Genomic DNA, 26,311 nt, shown 5'->3' with positions numbered 1-26,311 from the left:
AGGGAATGAGGCTTGCTGGGGAGCTGCCTCTTACCTGTTATCTTCCTTGCAGCTGATTTCATTGTCCTGGCCATGAAAGTGCTTCTGTGAGGGTTTTAATGCAGTCAAAAAGAAAATGAGACCAGTCTGAGCACCGGAGAAGGGGCTGCTGTTGGTTGGTCTGGTGGGGCAGCTCTTTGTTAGCCCCTGGAAACACCTGCCTCATCCCTTCAGCACAGATTACACCATAGGTTCACAGAGGGGTTTGGAAGGGACCTTGAAGGCCACCCATTTCCAACCCCCTGCCATGGGCAGGGACACCTCCCCCCAGCCCAGGTTGCTCAAGGCTTTGAACACCCCCAGGGAGGTGTTTACCATAAGCTTTTGTTTTCCATTTTACACCCAGCAGTGATTTATTTGTATTTTTCTACCTTGCTGCTTTGAAGCTGAAACTAAATTTTAAAGGCATAGCCTAAAACCACCACAGGCAGCCACAGCCTCCCTGGGCAGCCTGCTCCAGGGTCTCCCCACCCTCACTGCAAAGAATTGCTTCCTAATCTCTCCAGTTTAAATCTCTCCTCCTCAAGCTTCAATCCCTTTAGTCCAATCAGGGAGGGAGCATCCACAACCTCCTGGGCAACCTGTGCCAGGGTCTCCCCACCCTCACTGCAAAGAATGTCTTGCTAATGTCCAGTCTAAATCTCTCCTCTTCCAGCTCCAATCCATTCCCTCTCATCCTATCACTACAAGCCCTTGTCCAAACCCTTCCCCTCCCTTACATGGCTGACAAAGGAATCTTTTGGCTGATGAAAACAGCACAGCATCAACCTCGTGTTCTCCCCCGCTTCCCTCAGGGCTGTCTGCATCTCTCCTTCAGCAAAGAGCACAGTGGCCATCCCCAAGCTGAAACCTCACTCCCGCATCTGTCTTCTTTTGCTCTTCACAGCTAGGATGTGTGACATGTACCTGCGTGGGCCCAGTGGGGTGATAACCTCTCCCAACTACCCTGTGCAGTACGACAACAACGCCTACTGTGTGTGGGTCATCACTGCCCTCAACCCAGCCAAGGTAGGTCCCAGAGACTCATCTCCATCTCATCCTTTCAGTGCTCTGCTTGCAGTGCTGGGGAGCTGTGCCCTTCAGAGAGGACCAGTCTGGTGTTTAGCCCATTCAGGCTTTGGTGTCTGATGCTTTATCCACACCATCGCCCTCCCCGTGCCCCTCCTCCCCACAGACTCCTCCAACGTGTTTCCCAGCTGGCCTTCAGAGCTCACAAGGCATCAGGTTCCCTCTCTGCTGAGCATTCATTTTGTCCTGGGATGTCATTAAAGGTGAATGTAAGGATTTTTTAATCACAGCCTCTTTGACATCTTGGTGCAAACGGCAGTGAGATGCCAGAGAGCTTTGCAGAGCATCTCATGAAGGCAGCTTGGGGCTGGGGCAGAAGTGTGCCAGGAACACTCTGATTTTTCACTCCTTTTTGGCCAGCAGCTGACCAGTGAGGGGTCCAGCCCCTAGAGGGCTGAGGGCAGCTGAGGAGAGAGGCACGGTTCCAGCTCCTGCTGCTCGTGCAGTGCGGCGCGCTCCTGACCGAGCCCTGTCTGTGCTCGCTGAGGTTTGAAGGGGGGAGGTTGCAGGGGATTTTCTCTGTCCCCCCTGGTCTGCATGTGCCTTTCAAGCCTGTTGTCACTGGCCATGCAGGGAACCAGGCTTGCCAGCCCTGCCCTTGGAAGACCAAGGCCTTTCCATCTCCCGCCGGCAGCGCTCAACACCTCCCAGCTTTCTCCAGCCCCGCAAGCTCAGCCTGCTCCTCTCCTCCAGCCCTGTGTGACAACACAAGGGCAGAAGTTACTTTGCTGGGTAGCTCAAAACACACTTGCTGAGGTGTTGCTCACCTCCTGCTCTCAGAAGACAACTTCCTTTCTTTTTAGTATCTGGGCTCCTGCTGCCACCATCTCCATCAGCTCCTGAGCCAATCTTGCACACCAAAGGCACCAACCTCCTCTGTCAGTCATGCCTTGGTCCTTGCCTCTGGCCAGTCCTGTTCTTTGGCACTCTGCCTTCTGCTGTTGGTCCAAGGAAGGCATTTCATAGCTGTCAGCATCCCAGGATCTCATCTTCTGGTAGGAATCATTATGGGTTGTAGAAATGCCAGCAAGGATCTGCAGTTGCAGCCTGCTTGCTTCCACTGCTGGGATGGCATCTTGTGATATCACCTCCAGCTCATTGCACCCCTCTGCAGCCCTCACCATGGCAGGGCAGCTAGAGCAGGGGCTGGCTGGAGAGCCTCTTGAGTTGTGCTTCTCCCTCCTCATTGCCCTCAGTTCAAGCCTTTAATAAGTGCAGATGGCTGGTGGGTTATGGTCTTTAATGAGGAGTATTCCAATGGCAGAATGAGTTTGTGTTCCAAGAGCTGTCATCAGCTGGGCATTTCATCCTCTGGATGTCTTGGTTTGGCTGTGTAGGACTCCAGTAAGGACCCAGGTTCTGGGAAGCTGCAGGGTGGAATCAGGATGTTTGGTCAGTGCTGATTTATTAGGAGTAATTTACTGGATAATCAGGCCCAGGAGGTTCTCCTTCATCAGGGTAATGTGCAAGTGGAGAAGAGACCACATGGAACAGCAGCTATTACTGCCTGAGTGTCAGCTGTGCTCTCCAGCCTGCAGACCCTTGGGTGTACACTGCTGCTGCATGGACAGCTTGAGGGATCCAGCAGCATCTTGGGCTGTGCTCTGGGGCTTGCAGCTTCAGGTGTGTCCATCCTTGACTTTCAGAGATCATCACTCCCCATTTGCTGTGTGTGCACAAATTGTCCTCTGGCACAGAATGGCTCAGCTTGGAAGGGACCTCAGGCATCATCCACTCCAACCTCCCCACCACGGGCAGGGACACCTCTCAGCTAGACTCAGCTGCTCATCCAGCCTGGCCTTGAACACCCCCAAGGATGAGGCAGCCACAGCCTCCCTGGGCAGCCTGTGCCAGAGTCTCACCAGCCTGGTACTCAAGAATCATAGAATCAAGCAGGTTGGAAAAGACCTCAGAGATCATCCAGTCCAACCTGTTACCCAATCCCTATCACCTCCTGACAACTGACCCATGGCTCCAAGGGCCACATCCAAGCCTTTTTTGAACACCTCCAGGGATGGGGCCTCCACCACCTCCCTGGGCAAGAGCTTCTTCCTGGCTGAGAGGTGTCCCTGCCCGTGGTGGGGAGGTTGGAGTGGATTACCTCTAGGGTCCCTTCCAGCCTAAGCCATTCTAGGACTCTATGAAGAGTCTCTTCCAACCTCAACACTTGTATGGTTCTATGGAGTCTAACCTTCAGCTTGCTTCACCTTCTCCTCTGCCAGCTTCTCCTTCAGCAGTGGCAGAGGACAAGCCTCTCCTTCTGGGGGCTTCCTGGGCAGCCTGTCTCATTCTCAACATTTCCCTTGGGAATTTCTGCTTAGGGAAAGTTTCTTCTCTCCCTTTGCTGAGTTCCTGCCTCCAACTTTCAAACCTGATTAATAATAATCAGTTGATTAGGAAACAGAACCTGCAAGGCCTGAGCCTCAGCTTTTATAACTCATGAGGCCTGGAACTGGTCAAATCCATTCATTTCAGTACTTCCCTTACCTGGGACAGAGATTCAATAGCTCCAGGAGCTGTGGTCTGTGCTCCATGGGCTGCAGCTTTGTGTGCTGTAAAGGGATGGAGCCCCACCGAAATGAGGATTAATTGGTCACATCAACAGCTTGTGTGAGCTGTGTAGAGGTTGCCTTCTCCTTTCTCTTTGAAGTGATAAATAGTTAATTAGCAATACCAGTTTGGAAAGGGTTTCTGGGGGTGGGATGTCTCATCCTGGCAGCATAATTTATAGGTTAGGCAAAACTCTCCAGCTCTTTGCAGCAGGGAGGCTTGAGAGAAGTGCACTGACTGCTTGCCTGCTGTGCCTGCCTGCTCCTCACACGGTGCTGGTGGGAGCTGCTGGACAGAGCTCCAGCCTGGTGGGAATGGCAGAGATCCTGGAGCCAGAAGAGACCTTGGCCTCCACCTGGTGCTCCTCAGGAAAACAGGGCACAGTGGGAGCAATCAATCACCCTTCTTGCTCTCTGCTGCTTCAGCAAGTCAGCAAAGCTCCAGGAGCCAGAGTTGCGCAAAGGGCAAAACTCCAAGGAGCTTCAGTGGGACAGAAGGTTGCTTTTGTCCAGCAAACCCTTCCTGAGGCTGGCTGCCTAGGCTGCTCAGACTGTGCAACTAACCCAGCATAGCACTGGGAGTTGCTGGTGTGTGTTTTAACAGGCACAGGCACTGCTCTTCCTACCTAACAAGTCCTTCAGCGCTGCCTCTGAGAAGCACACCTACAGAGCTTCCCTGCTTCCAGCACAGCTCCTGTTAGAGTCCCTGGAGGTGTTCAAGAAAGGCTTGGATGTGGCACTTGGAGCCAGGGTTTAGTTGTCAGGAGGTGTTGGGTGTTAGGTTGGGCTTGATGATCTCTGAGGTCTTTTCCAACCTGGTTGGTTCTATGATTCTATGCTTCTGTGCTTCTATGATTCAATGATTCTATGCTAAAGAGGACAGTTCACCTCCCTGCCTGGCACTGCCTTGGTGTGCAAGGGGCTGATCTCCCCATGGGAGAGGGCAGGGCTGAGGGTGAATGAATTAAAATGCATAGAAAATATTGGAAAGTGGAGGGGGGTGGGGGAAAAGCATTCTGGGCCTGAGCTGAAGTTTGCTGAAGTCAGTGGTAATCTTTTCATTGACTTGAGTGGTCTTTGGATCAGGTCCTGTCCTATGAAGCTTTCAATATGAGTGATGGGGAAACCACTGAGCTGAATTTAGAACTCATTTGCAAGTCATCTGTTCTATATTTGGAGCAGAACTGGGAGCCAGCTTCTCTGAGCTTCAGAATCCCCCTCCAAGTAGTGCTCCTCAGGTGACAACCTGCAATTATTACCTAGATGGAGGATGACATCCAACCATAGCTGGAGGTTGTTCAGGGCATGTAGGGTTGGGGTGTGTTGGTGGGTTTTTTCCTCCCCTCCAATGCCATAGGCATTAATGTCAACCACAGTGGGGAAAGAGAAATCCCTTGGGAGCTGAGAGATGCAGAGGGTAATTGGTGAATTTGCATGGAAGCTATTTCTGCACCTCCTTGTCACAATGGATGTGATTTCTCCTGGGCTTATTCTCACCTGGGAGTCTAGGTGGCCAAACAAAGCTCTGTCCAAGCTCCTCGTGGCAGTGGTGGAGAGGGAAGGACCCCTCCAGGGGGTGAGTCATCCCAAATGAAGGCTGGGAAGAAGGGGAGGGGGCAGAGGGAGCAATCTGAGCAGGTAGAGCACTTGGCTGTAGGTGCAGGAGGGGCTGCTGTGCACGGAGAGAGTGTGGAGGGGTTGGGTTTTCACCCTGTGAATGTGACTGCACCTCCAGCCCCCTTTGCTTCACAAGCAGTTGCCACATTCCAGTCTATTTCCTTGGCTTTGCTAATTGCTTCCTGTCCCTTCAGCAGCCTCCAAATGGAGGTTTGCTGTCCTCCCTGGCTCTGTGTGTGCTGGGAGGGTCTCTTGGTGTTTAATGAATCATTAAATAACTTTCAGCTTTCAGAGCAACAGAAAAAAGGGGGGGAGGGGAGAGAAAACAAAGGAAAGGAAAGAAAATAGGCAACTAGATAAGGAAATATTCTATTCAGCATCCTGTTCCTGTGCCAGGAGGTTAGTCCTCAGTATACTGGAGCATAATTAGTTCTTTAATGAGGGCCAGACTCCTTGGAAGGCAGTTTACTTGAGTGACTGATTGAGCTAATGACGTGTGCTGCTCCACAGCGCTGTGTGCTCTGTATTAATTACATTATTCCATCATTCCATGCCTTGAGAAGAACCTGCACAGGTTCCTAGGCTGCTGCTCCTCCTGAGATTGAATGGTTCCAAACCTCTGGGGGGTTATCACCCAGGCTCCTGCTCCATGGCCCTGGCAGGGGGGGTTGGGTCACACCCTGCTCTCAGGGGGGGATAGGGAGTTTGGTTGCCTGTCCCTTTGACAAGTCTTAATGCCACTGATGGGGAGAAGGTGAGAGCAGGGGAAAGTGCAGTCTGAGCTGGCTGTGGAATCATGGAATGGCTCAGGTTGGAAGGGACCTCTGAGATCATCTACTCCAACCTCCCTGCCACGGGCAGAGACGCCTCTCAGCTAGACTCAGCTGCTCAAAGCCTCATCCAGCTTGGCTTTTAGCAGCCACAACCTCCCTGGACAGCCTACTCCACAGGCTCACCACCCTCATACTGAAGAGCTTCTTCCTCAGCTCCAGTCTAACCCTGCTCTGCCTCAGCTCCAAACCATTCCCCCTTGTGCTGTCTCCAGACAGCCTCAGGAAAAGTCTCCCTGCAGCCTTCCTGCAGGATCCCTTCAGGTCCTGGCAGGCAGCCCTAAGGTCCCCCTGGAGCCTTCTCTTCTCCAGGCTGCACAGCCCCAGCTCCCTCAACCTGTGCTCACAGCAGAGCTGCTCCAGCCCTTGCCTCATCTTTGTGGCCTCCTCTGGCCTCACTCCAACAGCTCTGTGTCCTTATGCTGGGGACCCCAGAACTTCCATCACCTCTGGGGGAACACTCAAGCCATTCCCTGGCCACTCTTTGCTGAGGGGGTTGAAGCTGAGTGGTTTTGACAGGGAAATGTTGTCAGCTTCATGGATACTCCACAGGAGCCTTGAAGAGTCTTAAAGAGGCTTGCTCACCTTGAGCACAACACAGCTCAGGGTTTAACTCTGGGCCTTTTATCCCCCAGTGACTGGGGGACAGTTGAATCCTCATCCCCAGAGGTGTTTAAAAGGCACAGAGCTGTGGTGCTGAGGGCCAAGGTTTAGCAGCAGCCTTGGTAGATAAATGGCTGGGCTTGGCCTTAAAGGTCTTTTCCAGCCAAAGCAATTCCCTGACTGTGACTGCACTCATGCTGCAGGCTTGGCAGGAGGTGCTGCCTTTAGAGAAGGCAAGAACAAGGCAAAGGTTTTAGTGTTCCTGTGCCTTGCTGCTTTGCCCCAGGTCAGGAGGTGTAGGGTGGCATCACGTGCCTGTGGTCCCTGGCACACACCTAGGTCCCTCCTGTGAAATGCATTTGGTACCTTCTGTGTTGTGTGAAAGAGCCAATGGGAGTATGAGACTAGAACTGGTCACTGGAGCTGCTGGAAGTTAGGGAATGGAATCGATCCACAGGCACATGAGCAAAGGGCTGGATGCATCCAAGTGTTTCTGTGCATCCCTGGATCCCTTTGCCATGAGGGTGGTGGAACAGGGGAGCAGGTTGCCCAGGGAGGTGCTTGAGGTCCCATCCCTGGAGATATTCAAGGTGAGGCTTGACAGAGCTCTGAGCAGCCTGATCTAGTTGAGGATGTCCCTGCTTGACTGTAGGGCAGTTGGTGACCTTTGGAGGTCCCTTCCAAGCCAAACTGTTCTATGATTCTATGATCCAGGCAGATAAAAAGCTCTGAGAAACAAAGCTGCTCTTGATTTCTTCTTCATGGATGCAAAGCACTGCTGCCAGTCAAGCTCTCAGCCTTTGCTGTTTATTGGCCCTGTCCAAGACCTTTGATCCCTAAGTCACTCTGTAGCTTTCAGTTCTCTGAGAGGAAGTGATGCTGATGGTTGGACTCAATGACCTTAGAGCTCTTTCCAAGCAAAACTCTTCTACGATTCAAGAGCAGCCAAGAGTGTGGGAACCTCTCCTCTTCCATGGCACTTCTGCTCCTGAATGATATGTAAAGGCTGCATGAATCAAGTGGTACCTAAGTCAAGGCAGGGTAGAAGGTTTGCTGGAGCAGGAACCCAACAGCTGTGGACAGATGTGATGGTAAATGTGTTTGTAGACAGCTTGAGCCAGTTCCCCTGAGCTGCCCCAGTGGTAATTCCCACAAAACCTCTCTTGGTCTGGCAGAAGCTTCAGGGGAACTTTGAACACTGATTCATAGAATGGGTTGGAAGGAACCTTGAAGATCATTGACCTCCAAACCTCTGGCACTGTGGGGACACCTTCCACAACACAGAGTCATAGAATTGTTAGGGTTGGAAGGGAGCTCAAGGCTCAGCCAGTTCCAACCCCCCTGCCATGGGCAGGGACACCTCACACTGCAGCAGGTTGCTCACAGCCACATCCAGCCTGGCTGCAAACACCTCCAGGGATGAGGCTTCCACCTCCTCCCTGGGCAACCTGCTCCAGTGTCAACAACACTGTCCAGAGTCAACAAGACAGAGCAAAAGGCAGATTCTTTTCCCTTTGTTCCACATGTACCAAAGGTGCTGGCTGTGTCCACATTCAACTCCATCACCATCACCTCAGGTGTATGAAAGAAATTGGGACTGGTGCCTGATGGAAAAACAAAACAAGCAAGCCCCAAAGCATGCTGAGATCCCAACACACAGATCTTTATCCACAAAAATCATCTAGGAAATCAATAGGTGAAGCAGAGGGAATTTCAGGGAGAGCTCAATCTGTCTGCAAAGAAGTGGCTCCAGAGCTGTGACAAGCGAGGACAGTCACCCTTGGTGGTGTCCTGGAGATAGCAATGCTCCCCTAAATTGCTCCTCGCTCGATAGACAAGCAGATAAATAACCAAGGCAAGGCCTCTGCTGGCTGCTGCATTGGCAGTTGATTCATATTAACATGCTGCATCTTTGCCAGGTTATCAAACTCACCTTTGAAGAATTTGAACTAGAGAGAGGATATGACACCCTGACAGTGGGGGATGGAGGACAAGTCGGAGACCAGAAAACTGTGCTCTACGTGTAAGTAGCCTCTCCTTTGGCCCTGGGGAGACACCCACAGCCTGAGGTTTGCTTGATGAGATGGAGCTGATGTGTTGGGATGAAGAAGCCCCCATGATCCCCCCTCTAACACCCCCCCCCACCCCAGCCCAGCCTGCTGTTTGACATTGACTTGGTGGAACTGAGAGTTCTCGGTGTGTTCTTCCCTCCTCACCTTCTCTCAGGGTTCAGAAAGGTTCTTCCCTCTTTGCTTTGCTTTCCTCCAGCTGCCCTTTGTTGGAGCCCCTTAGAGAGAGGCTGAGGCTGTCCAGGAAGTGAACAGGGTTGAAGTTTGGAGAGAGGAACAAATACAAATCTGGCAGAAGCTGAGAAGTGTTTGGACCTCTCTCTCCTGTGCTGCCCTTGGGCAGTGCAGAGTGGCTGCAAATCCATAATCCTGGAGTGGCCTCCTGAGCATCTGACATCCAGGATGTGAAGGGATGTGTAAAGGGATGTGTAAAGGGTGACACATGCTTCAAGGCTGAGAATTGGTCCCCCTCCATTTGTAGCCTTCAGTTTGGAGCTAGGATGTTCTGTGGAGGTTTTATTCAGCACAGGAGAAGTTGTAGATAGTCCTTGCAGGCCCTCCTGGATCAGTGTCTCCCATCTCAATCTGTTTCTTTAAGGGAATCTGGGGGGTTGAGGTCAGAGGTTGTGTTCTCCAGTTTGAATTATGAAGGTGGCCTCACCAGGGCAGAGTAGAGGGGCAGGAGAGCCTCTCTGACCTACCAACCACAGCCAGGATGTCACTGGGAAGGAAGAGCTGAAGCTGTTTTTGGGGGGCAGCAGAGCCACCACGACCCAACTTTCATCTTGCAAGACCCCCTTCCCTCTCTAAGCAGAAATGTGTAAGAGCAAACAACTCTGCAGGAGCTACTCTGGCAAAGCTGCTGTGCTCTTTTCCAACTGGTAGAGAAGGTTTCATGTTGTGGCTTTTAATTCCTCCTCTTCACCTGTATTTTTATTTCCCCCCCCGCCATGACTCAGCCTCCCACTCCACTGTCACTGCTCTCAACCTTCTCCTTTCCCAAGTCTCCCTTTCCCCCAGGCTCATTTCCCCCTGCATCACTCTCCAGAACCTGACCACTTGGTGGCTCTTAGGTCAGGAACTCCAACCTGCAGGGTGGGGAAAGGTAAAAGGCTGAGTGTGGCAGCAGGGTTTGTAATTGAAGAGTCACAGAACATTTCACAGCTGATTGGTCTGAATGTGCCAAGGGCTGCCAGGGGAGCAGCCTGCAGTAACTCGCTGGAACCAGTTCTCATCCCATCCTTTCTTTTCTTTTTGGTCCTTTTGGGGTTTGTTGGTTTGGTTTGTTTTGTCTTTGCCCAAAGGCCATGAAGGTTTCCCTAGGTTTGATGTTAATCAGTCCAGGTTTTCTCACCCTGCACTGGCTGCATTAGCCACTGGACACCTTGCTAAGGCAAGCGTGGAATACCTGAGCCCTCCCTTCCATCTGGGATCTTCTTCCAGCCCAGGAGAGCTTTCCACTGATCTGAACAGGGAGAGAGTCTCATGTCTTTATTTATGGGAATTTGGAAGGGTAAGTTTCAACCTAACCAAACCTGAAAGAGGTGTGAGGAGCACAGAAGTTCTCCACTTGTAATCATAGAATCAACCAGGTTGGGAAAGACCTCAGAGATCATCAAGTCCAACCTATGGCCTAATCCCTAACACCTCCTGACAACTAAACCCTGGCTCCAAGGGCCACATCCAAGCCTTTTTTGAACTCCTCCAGGGATGGGGACTCCACCACCTCCCTGGGCAGCACATTCCTGTAGCAAATTCCTCTTGCTGGGAAGAACTTTCTCCTCACCTCCAGCCTAAAGCTCCCCTGGCACAGCTTGAGACTGTGTCCTCTTGTTCTGGTGCTGCTTGCCTGGGAGAAGAGACCAACCCCCTCCTGGCTACAACCTCCCTTCAGGGAGTTGTAGAGAGCAAGAAGGTCTCCCCTGAGCCTCCTCTTCTCCAGGCTGAGCAACCCCAGCTCCCTCAGCCTCTCCTCCCAGGGCTGTGCTCCAGACCCCTCGTTGCCCTTCTCTGGACCTGTTCAAGAGTCTCAATGTCCTTCTTAAACTGAGGAGCCCAGAACTCGACACAGGACTCAAGGTGTGGCTTGTAATGTAGATACATGGATTCATGGAATGGTTTGAGTTGAAAGAGAGCTGTAAGATCATCAAACCTTCCTGCCATGGGCAGGGACACCTCCCACCAGCCCAGGCTGCCTCATCCAGCCTGGCCTTCAACACCTCCAAGGAAGGGACATCCACAACCACCTTGAGCAACCTCTTGCAGTGCCTCCCCACCCTCACTGGATGTGATTGAAGAATCACAGAATCATAGAATCAATAAGGTTGGAAGAGACCTCAGAGATCATCAAGTCCAACCTGTCACCCAACACCTCCTGACAACTAAACCAAGGCTTCAAGTGCCACATCCAATCCCTCCTGAACACCTCCAGGGCTGGTGACTCCACCACCGCCCTGGGCAAGACAGCCTGATGCTATCAGAGTCTGCACTGACTCTTCTCCATGAGAAAAAGCATTGATGCCACCAGGCTGTGTGGTGCACTTTGGCAGGCCAGAGGGACAGGGTCCAGCCAGAGGGACCTAGACAAGTTTGAGAAGTGAGACTCTGTGAACCTCATGAGGTTCAGCAAGGCCAAATGCAAGGTCCTGAACCTGAAGGTCCCTGGATAGCTCCCCTCAGCATTTGCTGCCTTCTTACCTGCTGTCAGCTGCATCTCTGAGTCAAATCTGTGCATTGGATACCAGCTGGAGGGCTGTTTCAGGACTCAACACGCAGAGACCCTGCCCTGCCCGAGGTGGGAGCTGCAGTTTTGCCTACTGCTCTGCACTGCTCAAGAGGAACTCAATCCTGCAGCCCTTTCAGCTCAGGGAATGCATTCAAAGCCCCCTTGCAGAGCAGCAGACGTTGCCCCAAACTGAGCTCTGAAGGACCATTTGTTTCCAGCTCTGGAAGAGGCATCTTGGAGAGCACAGCAGATTGTTAGGCTGAGCTTTCTGACTTGCAGAGGAGATTTTTATTCCCTACAGTAACAAGCACCCAAATCAATCATTCAGCTTGTTACAGTGGAATGGGAAAGTGTGCAATAAACCCCCCCCCAAATAACACCAACACAACTCTTTGAAGAGCCTCTTTCAGCCTGGTTTATTCCCCCCTTGGTTATGTTCCTCCTTCCTGCCTGGCTGCTGCTTAAATAACCTGAGAAGAATCAACACCAGCACTGCTCCTGCAGACCCTCTGGATGCACACCAATCACTACAGGAAGAGTGCTTCTTAACTGAGCAGCACCCTGGGGGCAGTGAAGATTCTGATGCAGGTCAAAGCACCTTGGTGGGGACAGAAGCAGGAGGTCGCCAATGGGTGTGGGAGGCATGGAGGTGACCTCAGGGAGGGACAGCTTCTGGATCCCAGAGAAGAGCAACCAAGCTGGGCAAGGCTCTGGAGAACAGGGCTGGGGAGGAGCAGCTGAGGGAGCTGGGGGTGTGCAGCCTGGGCAAAAGGAGGCTGAAAGGAGACCTCATTGCTCTCTGCAGCTCCCTGATAGGAGATTGAAGCCAGGTAGGGGGCAGGCTCAGGGGAGACCTTATTGCTCTCTGCAGCTCCCTGATAGGAGATTGAAGCCAGGTAGGGGGCAGGCTCAAGGGAGACCCTTATTGCTCTCTACAACTCCCTGATAGGAGATTGAAGCCAGGTAGGGGGCAGGCTCAGGGGAGACCTCATTGCTCTCTACAACTCCCTGATAGGAGATTGAAGCCAGGTAGGGGGCAGGCTCAGGAGAGACCTTCTTGCTCTCTACAACTACCTGAAGGGAGGTTGTAGCCAGCTGGGGGTTGGTCTCTTCTCCCAGGCAAGCAGCACCAGAACAAGAGGACACAGTCTCAAGCTGTGCCTGGGGAGGTTAAGGCTGGAGGTGAGGAGAAAGTTCTTCACAGAAAGAGTAATTGGCCACTGGGATGTGCTGCCCAGGGAGGTGGTGGAGTCCCCATCCCTGGAGGTGTTCAGAAAAGGCTTGGATGTGGCCCTTGGAGCCAGGGTTTAGTTGTCAGGAGGTGTTGGGTGTTAGGTATTAGGTAATAGGTTGGACTTGAAGATCTCTGAGGTCATTTCTAACCTGGTTGATGCTATGGAGCCAGGTGGGGGTTGGTCTCTTCTCCCTAGCAGCAGGTGATAGAATGAGAGGAAGTGGCCTCAAGCTGAACTAGGGGAGGTTCAGTTTGGATATGAGGAACAATTTCTTTCCACAAAGGGTTGTCAACCCCAGGAGCAGGCTGCCCAGGGCAGTGCAGGCTCCCTCACCCCTGGAGGGCTTTCAAAGCTGTGGAGATGTGGTGCTGAGGGATGTGGTCTAGCAGCAGACTTGGCAGTGCAGGGTCAAAGGTTGGACTGGGTGATCTTAGAGGACTTTTCCAGCCTAAACAGCCCTGAGGTTCCCTGGCCAGAGCTGGAGCAGTGGCTGGCTCGAGGTGCTTGGAGTGATCCCTGGTGCCTGTGTGGCTGGGGGACGTCTCTAAAACGAGGGTGAGAGTTATGTGCACGGCAGGCTGGGTCCCATTACAACATCAGGCACCTGTAAGGCTGTTGGGAAGAGCCTGGCACTCAGCAGGCAGCTGCTGTTGAGGATGTCAGGCAGGTGGAGTAAAGTGCCACAGCCCTTCCAGCAGTCAGTGGGGTTTGCTCTCAACGAGCAGCAACTGGCAGAGACAGCCAGGCTGGCCTCCCATTAGCCAGGAAACTGGGAACTGCCACAGCTATGCCTGGAGGCTGCAAGCTGGGTTTGGTGACAGGATGCTAGCAGCACATAGCTGCTGGGGGGGTCCCTTTGCAGCCTTGGGTTTGCTCTAATTCAGAGCTTGGGGATCAGCTTGATCAGGAAGCCTTTCAGGTGCTGCTGTGGCAGTGGGGGAATGGTGCCAGGGGTGCCAGGCAGGAGCCACATCTCTCCATATGGATCTAGTTAGATTTCAGTAAACACTCCAGGAAGTGTGAAAAAACACCCTAAACCAACCAACAATCACAAGAAGCTCCCCCCCTCCCCCCTCCCCCCACCTAGCCACTTGCAGGAGCTGCACTCAAGGTAATTTATAGATTTAGCCCAGATGATACCTTAGCAGAAATGTAACAACAACACTCAACACTGCCACTGAGCCTGGCAACAACAGGCTCCAGCTCCTGCAGGAGGCAGCCCTTCCCACACACTGCTGGGAGGGAAGGGAAGGGAAGGGAAGGGAAGGGAAGGGAAGGGAAGGGAAGGGAAGGGAAGGGAAGGGAAGGGAAGGGAAGGGAAGGGAAGGGAAGGGAAGGGAAGGGGCTGTGCTCAAAGTGGGCATTGGTGTCTCTGAGCCTGCACTAATGTTGGTGTGGGTGAGGGATAAAGCTTTGAAGCCACACCAAGATGATTAAATCCCAAAGGTTAGCTCAGTGGCAGGGATCATAGAATGGGTTGGGTTGGAAGGGACTTTAAAGCTCATCCAGTTCCAACCCCCTGCCATGGGCAGGGACACCTCCCACCAGCCCAGGCTGCTCAAGGCTGCACCAGCCTGGCCTTGAACACCTCCAGGGAGGGAGCAGCCACAGCCTCCCTGGGCAGCCTGTGCCAGTGCCTCCCCACCCTCACTGGAAAGAATTTCTTCCTCATCTCCAGTCTCAATCTGCCCTCTCCCAGCTGCAATCCATTCCCTCCTCTCCTGTCACTACAGTCCCTTGTAAAATCTTGGTGACAGTTCCCCAATCTCCTCAGCTTGCCTAGAAGTATCCCTGAAGGGTTGGAGAGGTCCTGGTCACCCTGCTCTGCCTGGCTTAGGAGCACTTCTCAGGGGCAGGCAGTGGATTTGTGGCTCATGCCTTGCCCTCCAGGGCTTTGATTTGTGACCTCCTCATGAGAACTTCTCTGTCAGGGTGGAAAGATGGCAGGGAATGTGGTGGAAGTCAAGCTTGTGTCATACCAGAAGTTATTTGCAAGGCAATGTGAGAGGGTTCAGCCACCAGCATGGGCTCTGGGAATTGTATGTGATTGCTTCAGTGAGAAAGGAAATGCTTGCAGCTGCTGCTGGGTAATGTGATGATGGAACTGAACTGTGCTCATCACAGCAATGATAATCACAGCTAGGACCTGTCCAGGTCCTGTGCAGGACCATGCTGAGGGGCTCAGCACTCTCAGATGTTGGGGCAGTCTTCTCTTCCTGGGCTCTTTTCCCTCGTGCTGCCATTGCTCTTGTTATTCTCTGCTCCTCCCTGGGGGTGTGTGGCCCTTGCTTTGTGGGGGGAACCAGTCCTGGGGAGGCATTCAGGCCGCTCACTCCTTCCTGTTTGTTCCTGCAGCCTGACAGGCACCACAGTCCCTGACCTCATCGTCAGCACCCAGCACCAGATGTGGCTCCTCTTCCAGACAGACAGTGTCAGCAACCTGCTGGGATTCAAAGCCACCTATGAAGGTAATCCAAGCATGAGCCTTGACATTTCCCTGCTCTCAAGGGCTCAGGGATGAGATGGCTGCAGTTGTGTGGGGCAAAGGAGAGGAAGAAGCTTCTCTAAGTGAATTGAGGCTCTGCAGGTGGATGTTTTTTCCCCCTTCAAACCAAAGCTTTGCTCCAACACAAAGAGCTTTCAGATCTTCTTGTCCATGACAGCAGGCTGGCTGGGTCATGGTTGAGGTTTTGGTTGCCATTTCATCTGCTGTGTCAGAAGGGAGTTGGTGAGTTTCAGCTGATGGCAACAGGCTGTGTCCCTGGGAGGAAACGAGATCGAGGTAGCAGCGGCTCCAGGAGCTCAGTGGTGTCAGCTGCTTCAACTGTGTCCAGTCTGGGCTGTGCAGATGAAACACAAAGGGAGTGCTGGAATGTTTGCAAGGGACACTGCTGGAGAGCCCTGGGGTGTGAGTGCTGAAGCCTGGCAGAAGCTGTGTGGTTGGTCTGTTTGTAGAGCTCTGCAAAGCTGGAGAAGGTGTGAGGGGAAGTGTGAGGAGGGGCTGAGGGAGCTGGGGGTGTTTAGCCTGGAGAAGAGGAGGCTCAGGGGAGACCTCATCGCTCTCTACAGCTACCTGAAGGGAGGTTGTAGCCAGGTGGGGGTTGGTCTCTTCTCCCAGGCAACCAGCACCAGAACAAGAGGACACAGTCTCAAGCTGTGCCAGGGGCAGTTTAGGCTGGAGGTGAGGAGAAATTTCTTCCCAGAAAGAGTAATTGGCCGTTGGGATGTGCTGCCCAGGGAGGTGGTGGAGTCTCCATCCCTGGGGGTGTTCAGAAAAGGCTTGGATGTGGCACATGGAGCCATGGTTTAGTTGTCAGGAGGTGCTGGGTGATAGGTTGGACTTGATGGTCTCTGAGGTCTTTTCCAACCTGGCTGATTCAAACTCCTCTACCAGCCTGCTGCTCCTGGCTGAGGCTTCTCTCAGATTGCTGGGTTGAGTCACTTAGCTTTTCCCAGAAGCCTCCATCTTGTGTCTCCAGATCTGGTGTGGGCTCCTTAGCACTGCTCTGAAGCACACATTCTCCATCCTCCTTCCCATAGCCCTCCCCTGCCAGGGGGCAGCTGCTTTCTGTGGTGCTGCACTGACACAGGAGCTCTTCCAGCCTGTCACAGGAACTCTTCCATGTGGGATCATTGTCATCTTGAATCACAGCACTTGAGTGCCTTTCAGCTTCCTCTGTGACCTGCTGGTACCAGGGATGGCAAGAGCCCTTCTGCTCAGATGCTTCATCCAGACATGGGGGTGGCTCCTGAGCCGTCTGAGTGCCAGCAGCTTCCACTGCCACCAGCAGGGACATCTAAATCTGTTCCTTTCAAGGGTCCTGAATGCACATTAGCATTCATTCATTTCTGAAAGTGTTGCCCTGGGACTTCCCATGTTCCAGGGAAGTGTCACATCGTGTTCAGGCCACAACCTGCTCATCTCAGTGCTGCTGGCTGCTGGTTGAGGCTGAACTATCAGCAGCTCAAAGCCTGAAGGGACCTGACCTACCAGAGAACCTGGCTGGACTGAAAGGATTGAAGCTTGAGGAGGAGAGATTTAAACTGGAGATATTGGGAAGAAATTCTTTCCAGTGAGGGTGGGGAGAGACTGGCACAGGTTGCCCAGGGAGGTTGTGGCTGTCCCCTCCCTGGAGGTGTTCAGGGCCAGGCTGGATGAGGCCTTGAGCAACCTGGGCTGGTGGGAGGTGTCCCTGCCCATGGCAGCGGGGGTTGGAACTGGATGAGCCCTAAGGTTCCTCCCAGTCCAACCCATTCTGTGGATCTATGAATGCCACCATGGCCAGCCAGGCTGGGCAGTGCCTGGCTGTGGTGCTGCAGTGTGTACAGGATGGCAGCACCAGGCCAGCAGAAAAGTCAGAGAGATAAGTAAGAGATAATGGCATTGAAAGGAGAAGGCAAATCCAGCCCAGTGGTCTGGGAGCATCTGACCAGCACTTTGTGTGGCTGTGCTGTGCCTGGCTGTGAAGGTTGGACCTGGTGATCCTAGAGCTCTTCTCCAACCCCCATGATCCTGTGACTGCAGCATCCCCAGCCCCCAGCAGCTGTGGTCTCTGCCTCCTGCCACGTGTGCCTGTGGTTGGTTCTTGGCAGCCCAGCAGAAGATGCTGCTGCCCCTCTACCTGTGCCAGCTGCTGGTGGGTGAAGGCACTCTCCAGCCCCCCTTGGAGACCCTGGATGGTACCCAAAGGGCAATGTGGGCACAGGCTTTCAGCCTCTTGATAAATGTGCTGCTTCCCCCATAGCACAGCACATAAAGTCTCAAATGATCTAAGGACTTCTTTCTGCTCCTGTTCATCTCCTCTGAACTTTGGATCTATAAGGAGCTTGACTTTTTCCTTCTCTGACTTGCTTTGATGTTATTGATGGCTTGATCTATGGCAAGGCTGAGCTGCTCCTGCTCCCTGTGACCCCAGCAGTCAGGTTTGGGGATCACCTTTATCATTCATGCTTTGGAGCCCTGTTGTATGGAGCTTCCAAGGTCAGCTGTGCTTCTCCCTTCCCTCCTCAGCAGCTTCACCTGCACAGCTGCTGCCTGGTTTGCTGTGCTATGGCCTCCTGGAGAAGACAAACAGGGAGGCTTCTGGTTTTGCTGCCCCTAGATGAGCTTTAAAGGAGAGACCCTTCCCCAGGTAGTGCCAGTCCTTTGCATGCATTAGAAGCAGAGGGGTCCTTTGTTCATCATTCAAATCCTTTCTCCCTTTCTGGGCACCTTTGGAGGTGTGTTTTGTTTGGCCAGCAGCTGTCTGACCTTGCAGTGCATCACCAAAGAACTGCACTCTGCACCTGAGGTCTCAGGGGAGACCTTATTGCTCTGAAGGGAGGTTGGAGCCAGGAGGGGGTTGGTCTCTTCTCCCAGGCAACCAGCCTGGAGGACAAGAGGACACAGTCTCAAGCTGTGCCAGGGGAGGTTTAGGCTGGAGGGGAGGAGAAAGTTCTTCCCAGAAAGAGTAATTTGCCACTGGAATGTGCTGCCCAGGGAGGTGGTGGAGTCCCCATCCCTGGAGGTGTTCAAGAGGGGCTTGGATGTGGCCCTTGGAGCCATGGTTTAGTTAGTCAGGAGGTGTTGGGTGCCAGGTTGGACTTGCTGACCTCTGAGGTCTTTTCCAACCTGGTTGACTCTACGCTGGCTGGCTCTGTCCTGAGGCTGAGCTAACCTCCCCTCAGCCAGCTCCATAAAACTCTTTGCAGGGTTGGTTTTTTTTTAGGGTTTGTGTGGGGTTTTTTTGTTGTTGTTGTGTGGTTATTTTATCCTTTCCAAATGCTTTGAGTGACAAAGCAGGAGCCATTTGAGCAGGAGGCAATTAGCACTTGCCAAATCCACTCTGAAACGCTCCGCAGCTCACACCTTTCAGGAGCGCTTTTAGAGCCACGCTCCCCTCCTAATTGCAGGAGGCAAATTGCAGCTAATGGAGCTGCAGAAAGTCAAGGCCACCCCAAAAAAATAATGAAATAAAGGAGAAATAAAAAAAAAAAAATCTGCCTACTGGAAGGGCAGAGGATTGCTTCTGGAAGGCCACACTCTGAGCTGGGTTAGGAACTGGCTGGAGGGCCGAGCCCAGAGAGTGGTGGGGAATGGTGCCACAGCCAGCTGGCAGCCAGGCACCAGTGGTGTGCCCCAGGGAGCAGTGCTGGGCCCCATCCTCTTTAACATCTTCATTGATGATCTGGATGAGGGGGTTGAGTCAGCCAGCAGCAAGTTTGCAGATGACACCAAGTTGGGAACGGATGTTAGTCAGTTAGAGGGTGGAAAGGCTCTGCAGAGGGACCTCGACCGACTGGACAGAAGGGCAGAGTCCAATGGGATGGCATTTAACAAGTCCAAGTGCCAGGTGCTACACTTTGGCCACGGCAACCCCATGCAGAGCTACAGGCTGGGGTCAGAGTGGCTGAGAGCTGCCAAACAGAGAGGGACCTGGGGGTGCTGATTGACACCCGCCTAAACATGAGCCAGCAGTGTGCCCAGGTGGCCAAGAGGGCCAATGGCATCCTGGCCTGCATTAGGAATAGTGTGGCCAGCAGGAGCAGGGAAGTCATTGTGCCCCTGTACTCTGCATTGGTTAGGCCACACCTTGAGTACTGTGTCCAGTTCTGGGCCCCTCAGTTTAAGAAGGACATTGAAACACTTGAAGGTGTCCAGAGAAGGGCAACAAGGCTGGGGAGAGGCCTTGAGCACAGCCCTGTGAGGAGAGGCTGAGGGAGCTGGGATTGTTTAGCCTGGCGAAGAGAAGGATCAGAGGTGACCTCATTGCCCTCTACAACTACCTGAAAGGTGGTTGTAGCTGGGAAGGGGTTGGTCTCTTCTCCCAGGCAACCAGCACCAGAACAAGGGGACACAGTCTCAAGCTGTGCCAGGGGAGGTTTAGACTTGAGGTGAGGAGAAAGCTCTTCACTGAGCGAGTCGTTCGTCATTGGAATGTGCTGCCCAGGGAGGTGGTGGAGTCACCGTCCCTGGAGGTGTTCAAGGGGAGATTGGACATGGCGCTTGGTGCCATGGTCTAGTTGTGAGGTCTGTTGGGACAGGTTGGACTTGATGATCCTTGGGGTCTCTTCCAACCTTGGTTATACTGTGAGACTGTGAGACTGTGATACTGTGATGCTGTGTTTAAGCAGCCAGCCAGGCTTTGGTGCGGCGGTGCAAGCGTAAGGCAAGCACCAAGCCTGTTGCTGGAGCTGAAGCAGTTACACCTAAGAGGATTTATTGATGCCCAGACTCAAGGGCCTGTTGGAAGGAATGTGCTGAGGAGGGCAGTGTGCTGGCAAAGTATTAATGGAGGGGTGGGGTTTTTTTGTGAAGGGATGGAGTCAGCCAGGTCCTTTGGCTTGGCTTGGGAGTGAGTGAGGAGCAAAGGGCTGGCATGAGGAGGAGCATGCAAAAACAACCCAGGGGGGCTGGATGCAGGCTTTCCCAGAGGTGCACTGCAGGCAACCCAGGCAACCAGCAGCAGAACAAGAGGACACAGTCTCAAGCTGTGCCAGGGGAAGTTTAGGCTGGAGGTGAGGAGAAAGTTCTTCCCAGAGAGAGTTGTTAGCCATTGGGATGTGCTGCCCAGGGAGGTGGTGGAGTCCCCATCCCTGGGGGTGTTCAAAAAAGGCTTGGATGTGGCACCTGGAGCCATGGTTTAGTTGTCAGGAGGTGTTGGGTGACAGGTTGGACTTGATGGCCTCTGAGGTCTTTTCCAACCTGGTTGATTCTATGATTCTGTTCTATGATGCTGGGGAAGGGTCTGGAGAAGAAGGCTGGTGAGGAGCAGCTGGGGGAGCTGTAGTTGTTCAGCCTGGAGAAAAGGAGGTTGAGGGGAGACCTCATTACTCTCTACAGCTCCCTGAAAGGAGGTTGGAGGGATACAGGGATTGGTCTCTTATTTTCTAGTATCAGGTGGTATAATGAGAGGAAATAGCCTCAAGCTGTGCCAGGAGAGGTTCAGGTTGGAGCTTAGGAACAATTTCTTCTCTGCAAGAGTGGTCAGGGATTGGAACAGGCTGCCCAGGGAGGTGCTGGAGTCACCATCCCTGGAGGTGTTAAAAAAACTCTTAGGCTTGGCACTTTGGGCCATGGTTTGGTGGCCATGGTGGTGTTGGGTTGATGCTTGCACTGGCTGACGATCTCAGAGGGCTTTTTCCAAGCTCACCAACTCTGTGATCCCATGGAACAGACACCCAGCAGGTGTCAACTCCTTGTCACAAGGCTGCTGTTCAATTAAGCTGTGTCAACCTTTACCAGCTGAGGATCTGGCTCTCTAATGTTCATGGGGGCTGCTTCTGCCTCTCCAGTGTCTCAGCTGCAGCCACCTTTGGCCTTTTGGAGCAGACCTTTTCCTTCAGAATAGTGAGCAATGGGTTTGGACTTCCAGGGCTTGTCAGATGAAATTTTGTATTAAGCTCCACTTTGCTGGAAAAGTCCTTTCTTAACAGCTCCACGGGCTGATTGATGCTGCAATTTAGTGCTTGACTTGTGAGAGGGCTTACAGCCTCCTGGGCTCCTGGGGCTGATCTTCTCCCCTCCTTTCCTTTAATCTCAGATGGCTTGTTCTGAGAGTACCTTCCCCATGCAGCTGCTGCCTTCCAGAGCCAGCCAAATGGTTCTTAGACCCACTGGAAAGGTTGGGAATAAATAACTCCTTCAGGTAGCATCTTGAAAAGTTCTTGAGAAATTTAGGGTCCATTGAAGAGGTTTCAGGCTGCCATAATCTCATCCACAATCCTCCTGCAGCCAGGTTCTGCAGAGGGACTTTTCATCAGGGTGTCTGGAGACAGGACAAGGGGGAATGGGTTAGAGCTGAGGCAGAGCAGGGTTGGAATGGAGCTGAGGAAGAAGTTTAGCCTGGAGAAGAAGAGGCTCAGGGGAGACCTCATTGCTCTCTACAACTCCCTGAAGGGAGGTTGTAGCCATGAGGGGGTTGGTCTCCTCTCCCAGGCAACCAGCCTAGAGGACAAGAGGACACAGTCTCAAGCTGTGCCAGGGGAAGTTTAGGCTGGAAGTGAGGAGAAAGTTCTCCCCAGAAAGAGTAATTGGCCATTGGGATGTGCTGCCCAGGGAGGTGGTGGAGTCCCCATCCCTGGAGGTGTTCAAGAGGGGCTTGGATGTGGCACTTGGAGCTATGGTTTAGTTGCCAGGAGGTGTTGGGTGGTAAGTTGGACTTGATGATCTCTGAGGTCTTTTCCAACCTTGTTGATTCTATGATTCTATGATCCTTCAGTAGGAGGGTGGTGAGGCTCTGGAACAGGCTGCTCAGGGAGGCTGTGGCTGCCTCCTCCCCTGGGAGTGTTCAAGGCCAGGCTGCATGAGGCCTTGAGCAGCTGAGTCTGGTTGAGAGGTGTCCCTGCTCCTGGCAGGGGGGTTGGAGTAGATGATCTCTGAGGTCCCTTCCAACCTGAGCCATTCTATCACACCTGGTCTGATGGACTGAAGATATTTGGTGTCCCTCACAGGGGAGATGTGAGGGGAGAAAATTGTTGTATCTGCTGCTGGTGAGCTTGAGATTATTAGGACCAACCAGGGAGGTGGTGGAGTCACCATCACTGGAGGTGTATAGGAAGAGCCTGGATGGGGTGCTTGGTGCCATGGTTGAGTTGATTAGATGGTTTGGGTGAGAGGTTGGACTTGATGAGCTCAAAGGTCTCTTCCAACCTGGTTAATTCTATTCTATTCCTATTCCTATTCCTATTCCTATTCTATTCTATTCTATTCCTATTTCTATCCTATCCTATCCTATCCTATCCTATCCTATCCTACTCTATCCTACTCTATTCTATTCTATTCTATCCTATCCTATCCTATCCTATCCTATCCTATCCTATCCTATTCTATCCTATTCTATCCTATCCTATCCTATTCTATTCTATCCTATCCTATCCTACTCTATTCTATTCTATTCTATTCTATCCCATCCTATCCTATTCTATCCTATCCTATCCTATCCTATTCTATTCTATTCTATTCTAATTAATTAATTCTCACCAGCAGAGAATTTTGTGGCAAGAGACAGAAGTGTTAGGGGGGAAAAAAGCCCCAACCCAAACCACCCCAGACCCAAAGGCAGATTTTAATTTGGCCTTCCATTTAGGTGTGGTTTTTAACCTCAAATAACCATTTAACATCAAAAGTGGATTGAGAGGCACTGATTTCCTCTGGATTTCTGGGGGAGTTGGGTTAGTTTGGGCAGAGCTGGCTGAGAGCTGTGTTCTGAACTCCCCAGCATGCTGCAAGCAGGGGATGATTAAACAATATTTATTGGTGCTGAAATGCTGACTAAGTGTTTGGCTCTGCAGAGCTTAGCTTCAGAGCTGAAATTTAGCCCCATGGTGCTAAGAGGCTTAGGAGCTCTGCAGAGCTGGAGCCTGAAGATTTCCTCTGCTGCCCTGTCTGGTGTTAAATCAAAGTGGTACTGCCTGAGGGGTTTGGTGGGGTGAGGTGGCTGGGCTGCCAGGTCTGTGCATATGTGGCAGATGCAAGTCCAGAGCTGCAGAGCTGCCTGCAGGACAGCTGCAGGTCAAGGTGTTCATGCACCTTGTGCTCCCTGGCATGCAGCAGGGGCTTTGGTTCTGCCTGCTGAGCTGCTCTCAGCTTTCAATCCAAGCCCAGGTAACTTGGCATAGCTTCACAGAATGGGTTGGGTTGGAAGGGACCTCAGAGCTCATCCAGTTCCAAGCCCCTGCCATGGGCAGGGACAGCTCCCACCAGCCTGATTTGCTCAAGGCCTCATCCAGCCTGGTCTTGAATGCCTCCAGGGAGGGAGCAGCCACAGCCTCCCTGAGCAACCTGTTGCAGTGTCCCCCCACCCTCACCCTCATGAATTTCTTGCTCATCTCCAGCCATGTCCTGTCCATCCCAGTGCTGCTGGCTGCTGGTTGGGGCTGAGCAAACTGTATCTCAAAGCCTGAAGGAACCAGACCTGCCAGAGAACCTGGCTGGACTGAAGGGATTGAAGCTTGAGGAGGAGAGATTTACACTGGAGATTAGGAAGACATTCTTTCCAGTGAGGGTGGGGAGACACTGGCACAGGCTGCCCAGGGAGGTTATGGATGCTCCCTTCCTGGAGGTGTTCAAGGTCAGGTTGGATGAGGTCTTGAGCAACCTGGGCTGGTGGCAAGGGCTTGGAACTGAATGATCTTCAAGGTCCCTTCCAGCCCAAACCATTCTCTGAATCTCTTCCCCAGACTCTTGAAGGAGCTTTGGTGCACTGCCTCCCTTGCAGCTCCAAACTCCCCTCCTTTCCTTCCAGAGCTGAGTCAGGCAGGGGCAGAAATTCCCACAGCACCCCAGGAGAAGAGTGGCTTCATTTCTTTGTTTCCCTTTTTTGTTTGGGTGACTGCAGTGGTTCTGTGCAGTGGGTAAGGAAGGTTCTTGCTCTCATTAGTCACTCTGGAGGTGTGGGCTGCCTCCTCTGCACTGAGCATCAGGATCCAGGTTTTCCCTCACCCACCAGCAGCACAATAACATTCTGGGAGGGGGGTGGGGAGGGGAACATTTTTTGTGTGTCTTAGGGAGGGGGGAGAGGAAAAAATTAATTAACAGTAAAACTTCAACCCCAAGAATTCCATTCTGCAACGCTGCTGCTTGTCAAAATCTGCTGTGCATGATATAATATTTGATGGAGGAGCTGGGAGAGGTTGGTTGCAGCCTGTTTCATTTCACTCCTGTCAAAACAGTTGATTTAGGTGCTCTTGTTTAGTTTTGACTTCTCTCAGCCTAATGTGGAAATGATTTGACTTAAACATTCATCAGGAGGAATGGTTCAGGGCTGATTGAAGTAACAGGTTTGGATATTTCCCCCCCACCCACCTTGAATCATTCATATCTGAGGGGGGGGAGGGAAGATTTCTGCCCTGCTCAATATTTCATGGATTTGGTCTATTTATGACAAGAGCTGGAGGAACCAGGAGGGAATTTCCTAGGGTTTAGGTTGAGATCATCATAAGGGAGCTTTCAGAGCCTGAAGATTTCCCTTGCTGCCCAGCCTGGTGCTGCCTGGTTTGGTGGGGTGAGGTGGCTGGGCTGCCAGGTCTGTGCATATGTCACAGATGCAAGTCCAGAGCTGCAGAGCTGCCTGCAGGACAGCTGCAGGTCAAGGTGTTCATGCACCTTGTGCTCCCTGGCATGCAGCAGGGGCTTTGGTTCTGCCTGCTGAGCTGCTCTCAGCTTTCAGTCCAAGCCCAGGTAACTTGGCATAGCTTCACAGAATGGGTTGGGTTGGAAGGGACCTCAGAGCTCATCCAGTTCCAAGCCCCTGCCATGGGCAGGGACAGCTCCCACCCAGCCCAGGTTGCTCAAGGCCTCATCCAGCCTGGCCTTGAACACCTCCAGGGAGGAGGCATCCACAGCCTCCCTGGGCAGCCTGTTGCAGTGTCTCCTCACCTTCTCTGTCAAGAATTTCTTCCCAATATCAGAGAGTTGCATTTTTTTGCCCTCTCCCAGTGCTGGCTTTGTTTGCATGCTGGTAATAAGGAGCACAGGAGCAGGGTGGGAAACCTCAGCTCCAATTTGTCATTTCTCAACCATTCATGAGGCTGTGATTTCACTCTGGCTGCAGAGATGTTCCTGCTGGGTTCATGTGGTGTGACAGAAAAGCTCTACACGAGCTCACAAGTGAGGGAGGAGACCACCCAGCAGTGCCTCCAGAGCATCTCTGTTGCCTTTCTTCCATCTCAGCAGAGGGTCAGAAGGGAGCTGTCCTCTCTTGGCTGCCTTTTCCCTGGCTCTCTGGTAGCCTGAGCATGGCCTGGTTTTACAGAAGCAAGGAATATGCTGAACACTTTGCAGCTCCCTTGGGCTTCTGCACCAGCTGGAGCTCTTGCCATGGCTCCCTGCACAGCTCCATTCCCAGCCTTCTGGGGTGCATTCAGAAGAGTGTGGCCAGCAGGTCCAGGGATGTTCTGCCCCTCTGCTCTGCTGTGATGAGGCCACATCTGGACTATTAGGTCCAGTTCTGAGCTCCCCAATTCAAGAAGGACAAGGAACTGTCAGAGAGAATCCAACAGAGATCATGAGGATGCTGAAGGGCTTGGAGCATCTCTGTGAGGAGGAAAGGCTGAGAGCCCTGGGGGTGTTGAGCCTGGAGAGCAGCCCCAGAGGGGAGCTGAGCAATGTTCAGCAAGAGCTAAAGGGTGAGGGCAAGAGGATGGGGCTGGGCTCTTCTCAGTGGTGCTCAGTGAGAGGACAAGGGGCAGTGGGTACAAGCTGGCTACCCCTTCCTTCAAGTGAGTCCCCACACCACACAGCTTGGTGCCATCAGCAGCCTTGCTGAGGGTGCATTCCAGCTCCCTGCTGCTGTATTTCCAGGCTTTTAAGGTGTGGGAAGGGAAGAAATAACACAAATGAGGTTTTTTTTCCTGGCTGTTGGTGTGCACCAGCAAATCTTGAAGCTTTCCTATGTCTCTCTCAGGACTCATTGATAGATCTGCCTGCTGCCCTTTGATCCTGGGACTAGTTTCTGAGTTGGAAAGCTGACTTTGCTCTGCAAGCTCTGCACTCTTTGCCTCCTGCTTTGCTTTTGGAGACTGCCATCCAGTTCAGCACTGCTTTTAAGACCTGAATGAGAATTACAATTAACCAGATTGGAAAAGACCTTTGAGA

At 52.6% G+C, this 26,311-nt stretch overlaps 1 protein-coding gene across 1 annotated transcript in view; it reads left to right on the top strand.

Annotated features, from left to right (window-relative positions):
* Window positions 1-26,311, top strand: part of CSMD2 (CUB and Sushi multiple domains 2) — a 316,793-nt gene that overhangs the window by 200,882 nt on the left and 89,600 nt on the right. The window contains exons 9-11 of the mRNA XM_054170896.1: window positions 926-1,047; window positions 8,626-8,729; window positions 15,091-15,203. Coding sequence (XP_054026871.1) covers window positions 926-1,047; window positions 8,626-8,729; window positions 15,091-15,203 — 339 coding nt within the window. The remainder of the gene's footprint in view (window positions 1-925; window positions 1,048-8,625; window positions 8,730-15,090; window positions 15,204-26,311) is intronic.

This window comes from Dryobates pubescens, chromosome 20 (genome assembly GCF_014839835.1).
Source record: "Dryobates pubescens isolate bDryPub1 chromosome 20, bDryPub1.pri, whole genome shotgun sequence".
NCBI classification, from domain to species: Eukaryota; Metazoa; Chordata; class Aves; order Piciformes; family Picidae; genus Dryobates; species Dryobates pubescens.
The sequence above is the reverse complement of the archived record's forward strand: the minus strand, read 5'-3'. Positions and strand labels throughout refer to the sequence as shown.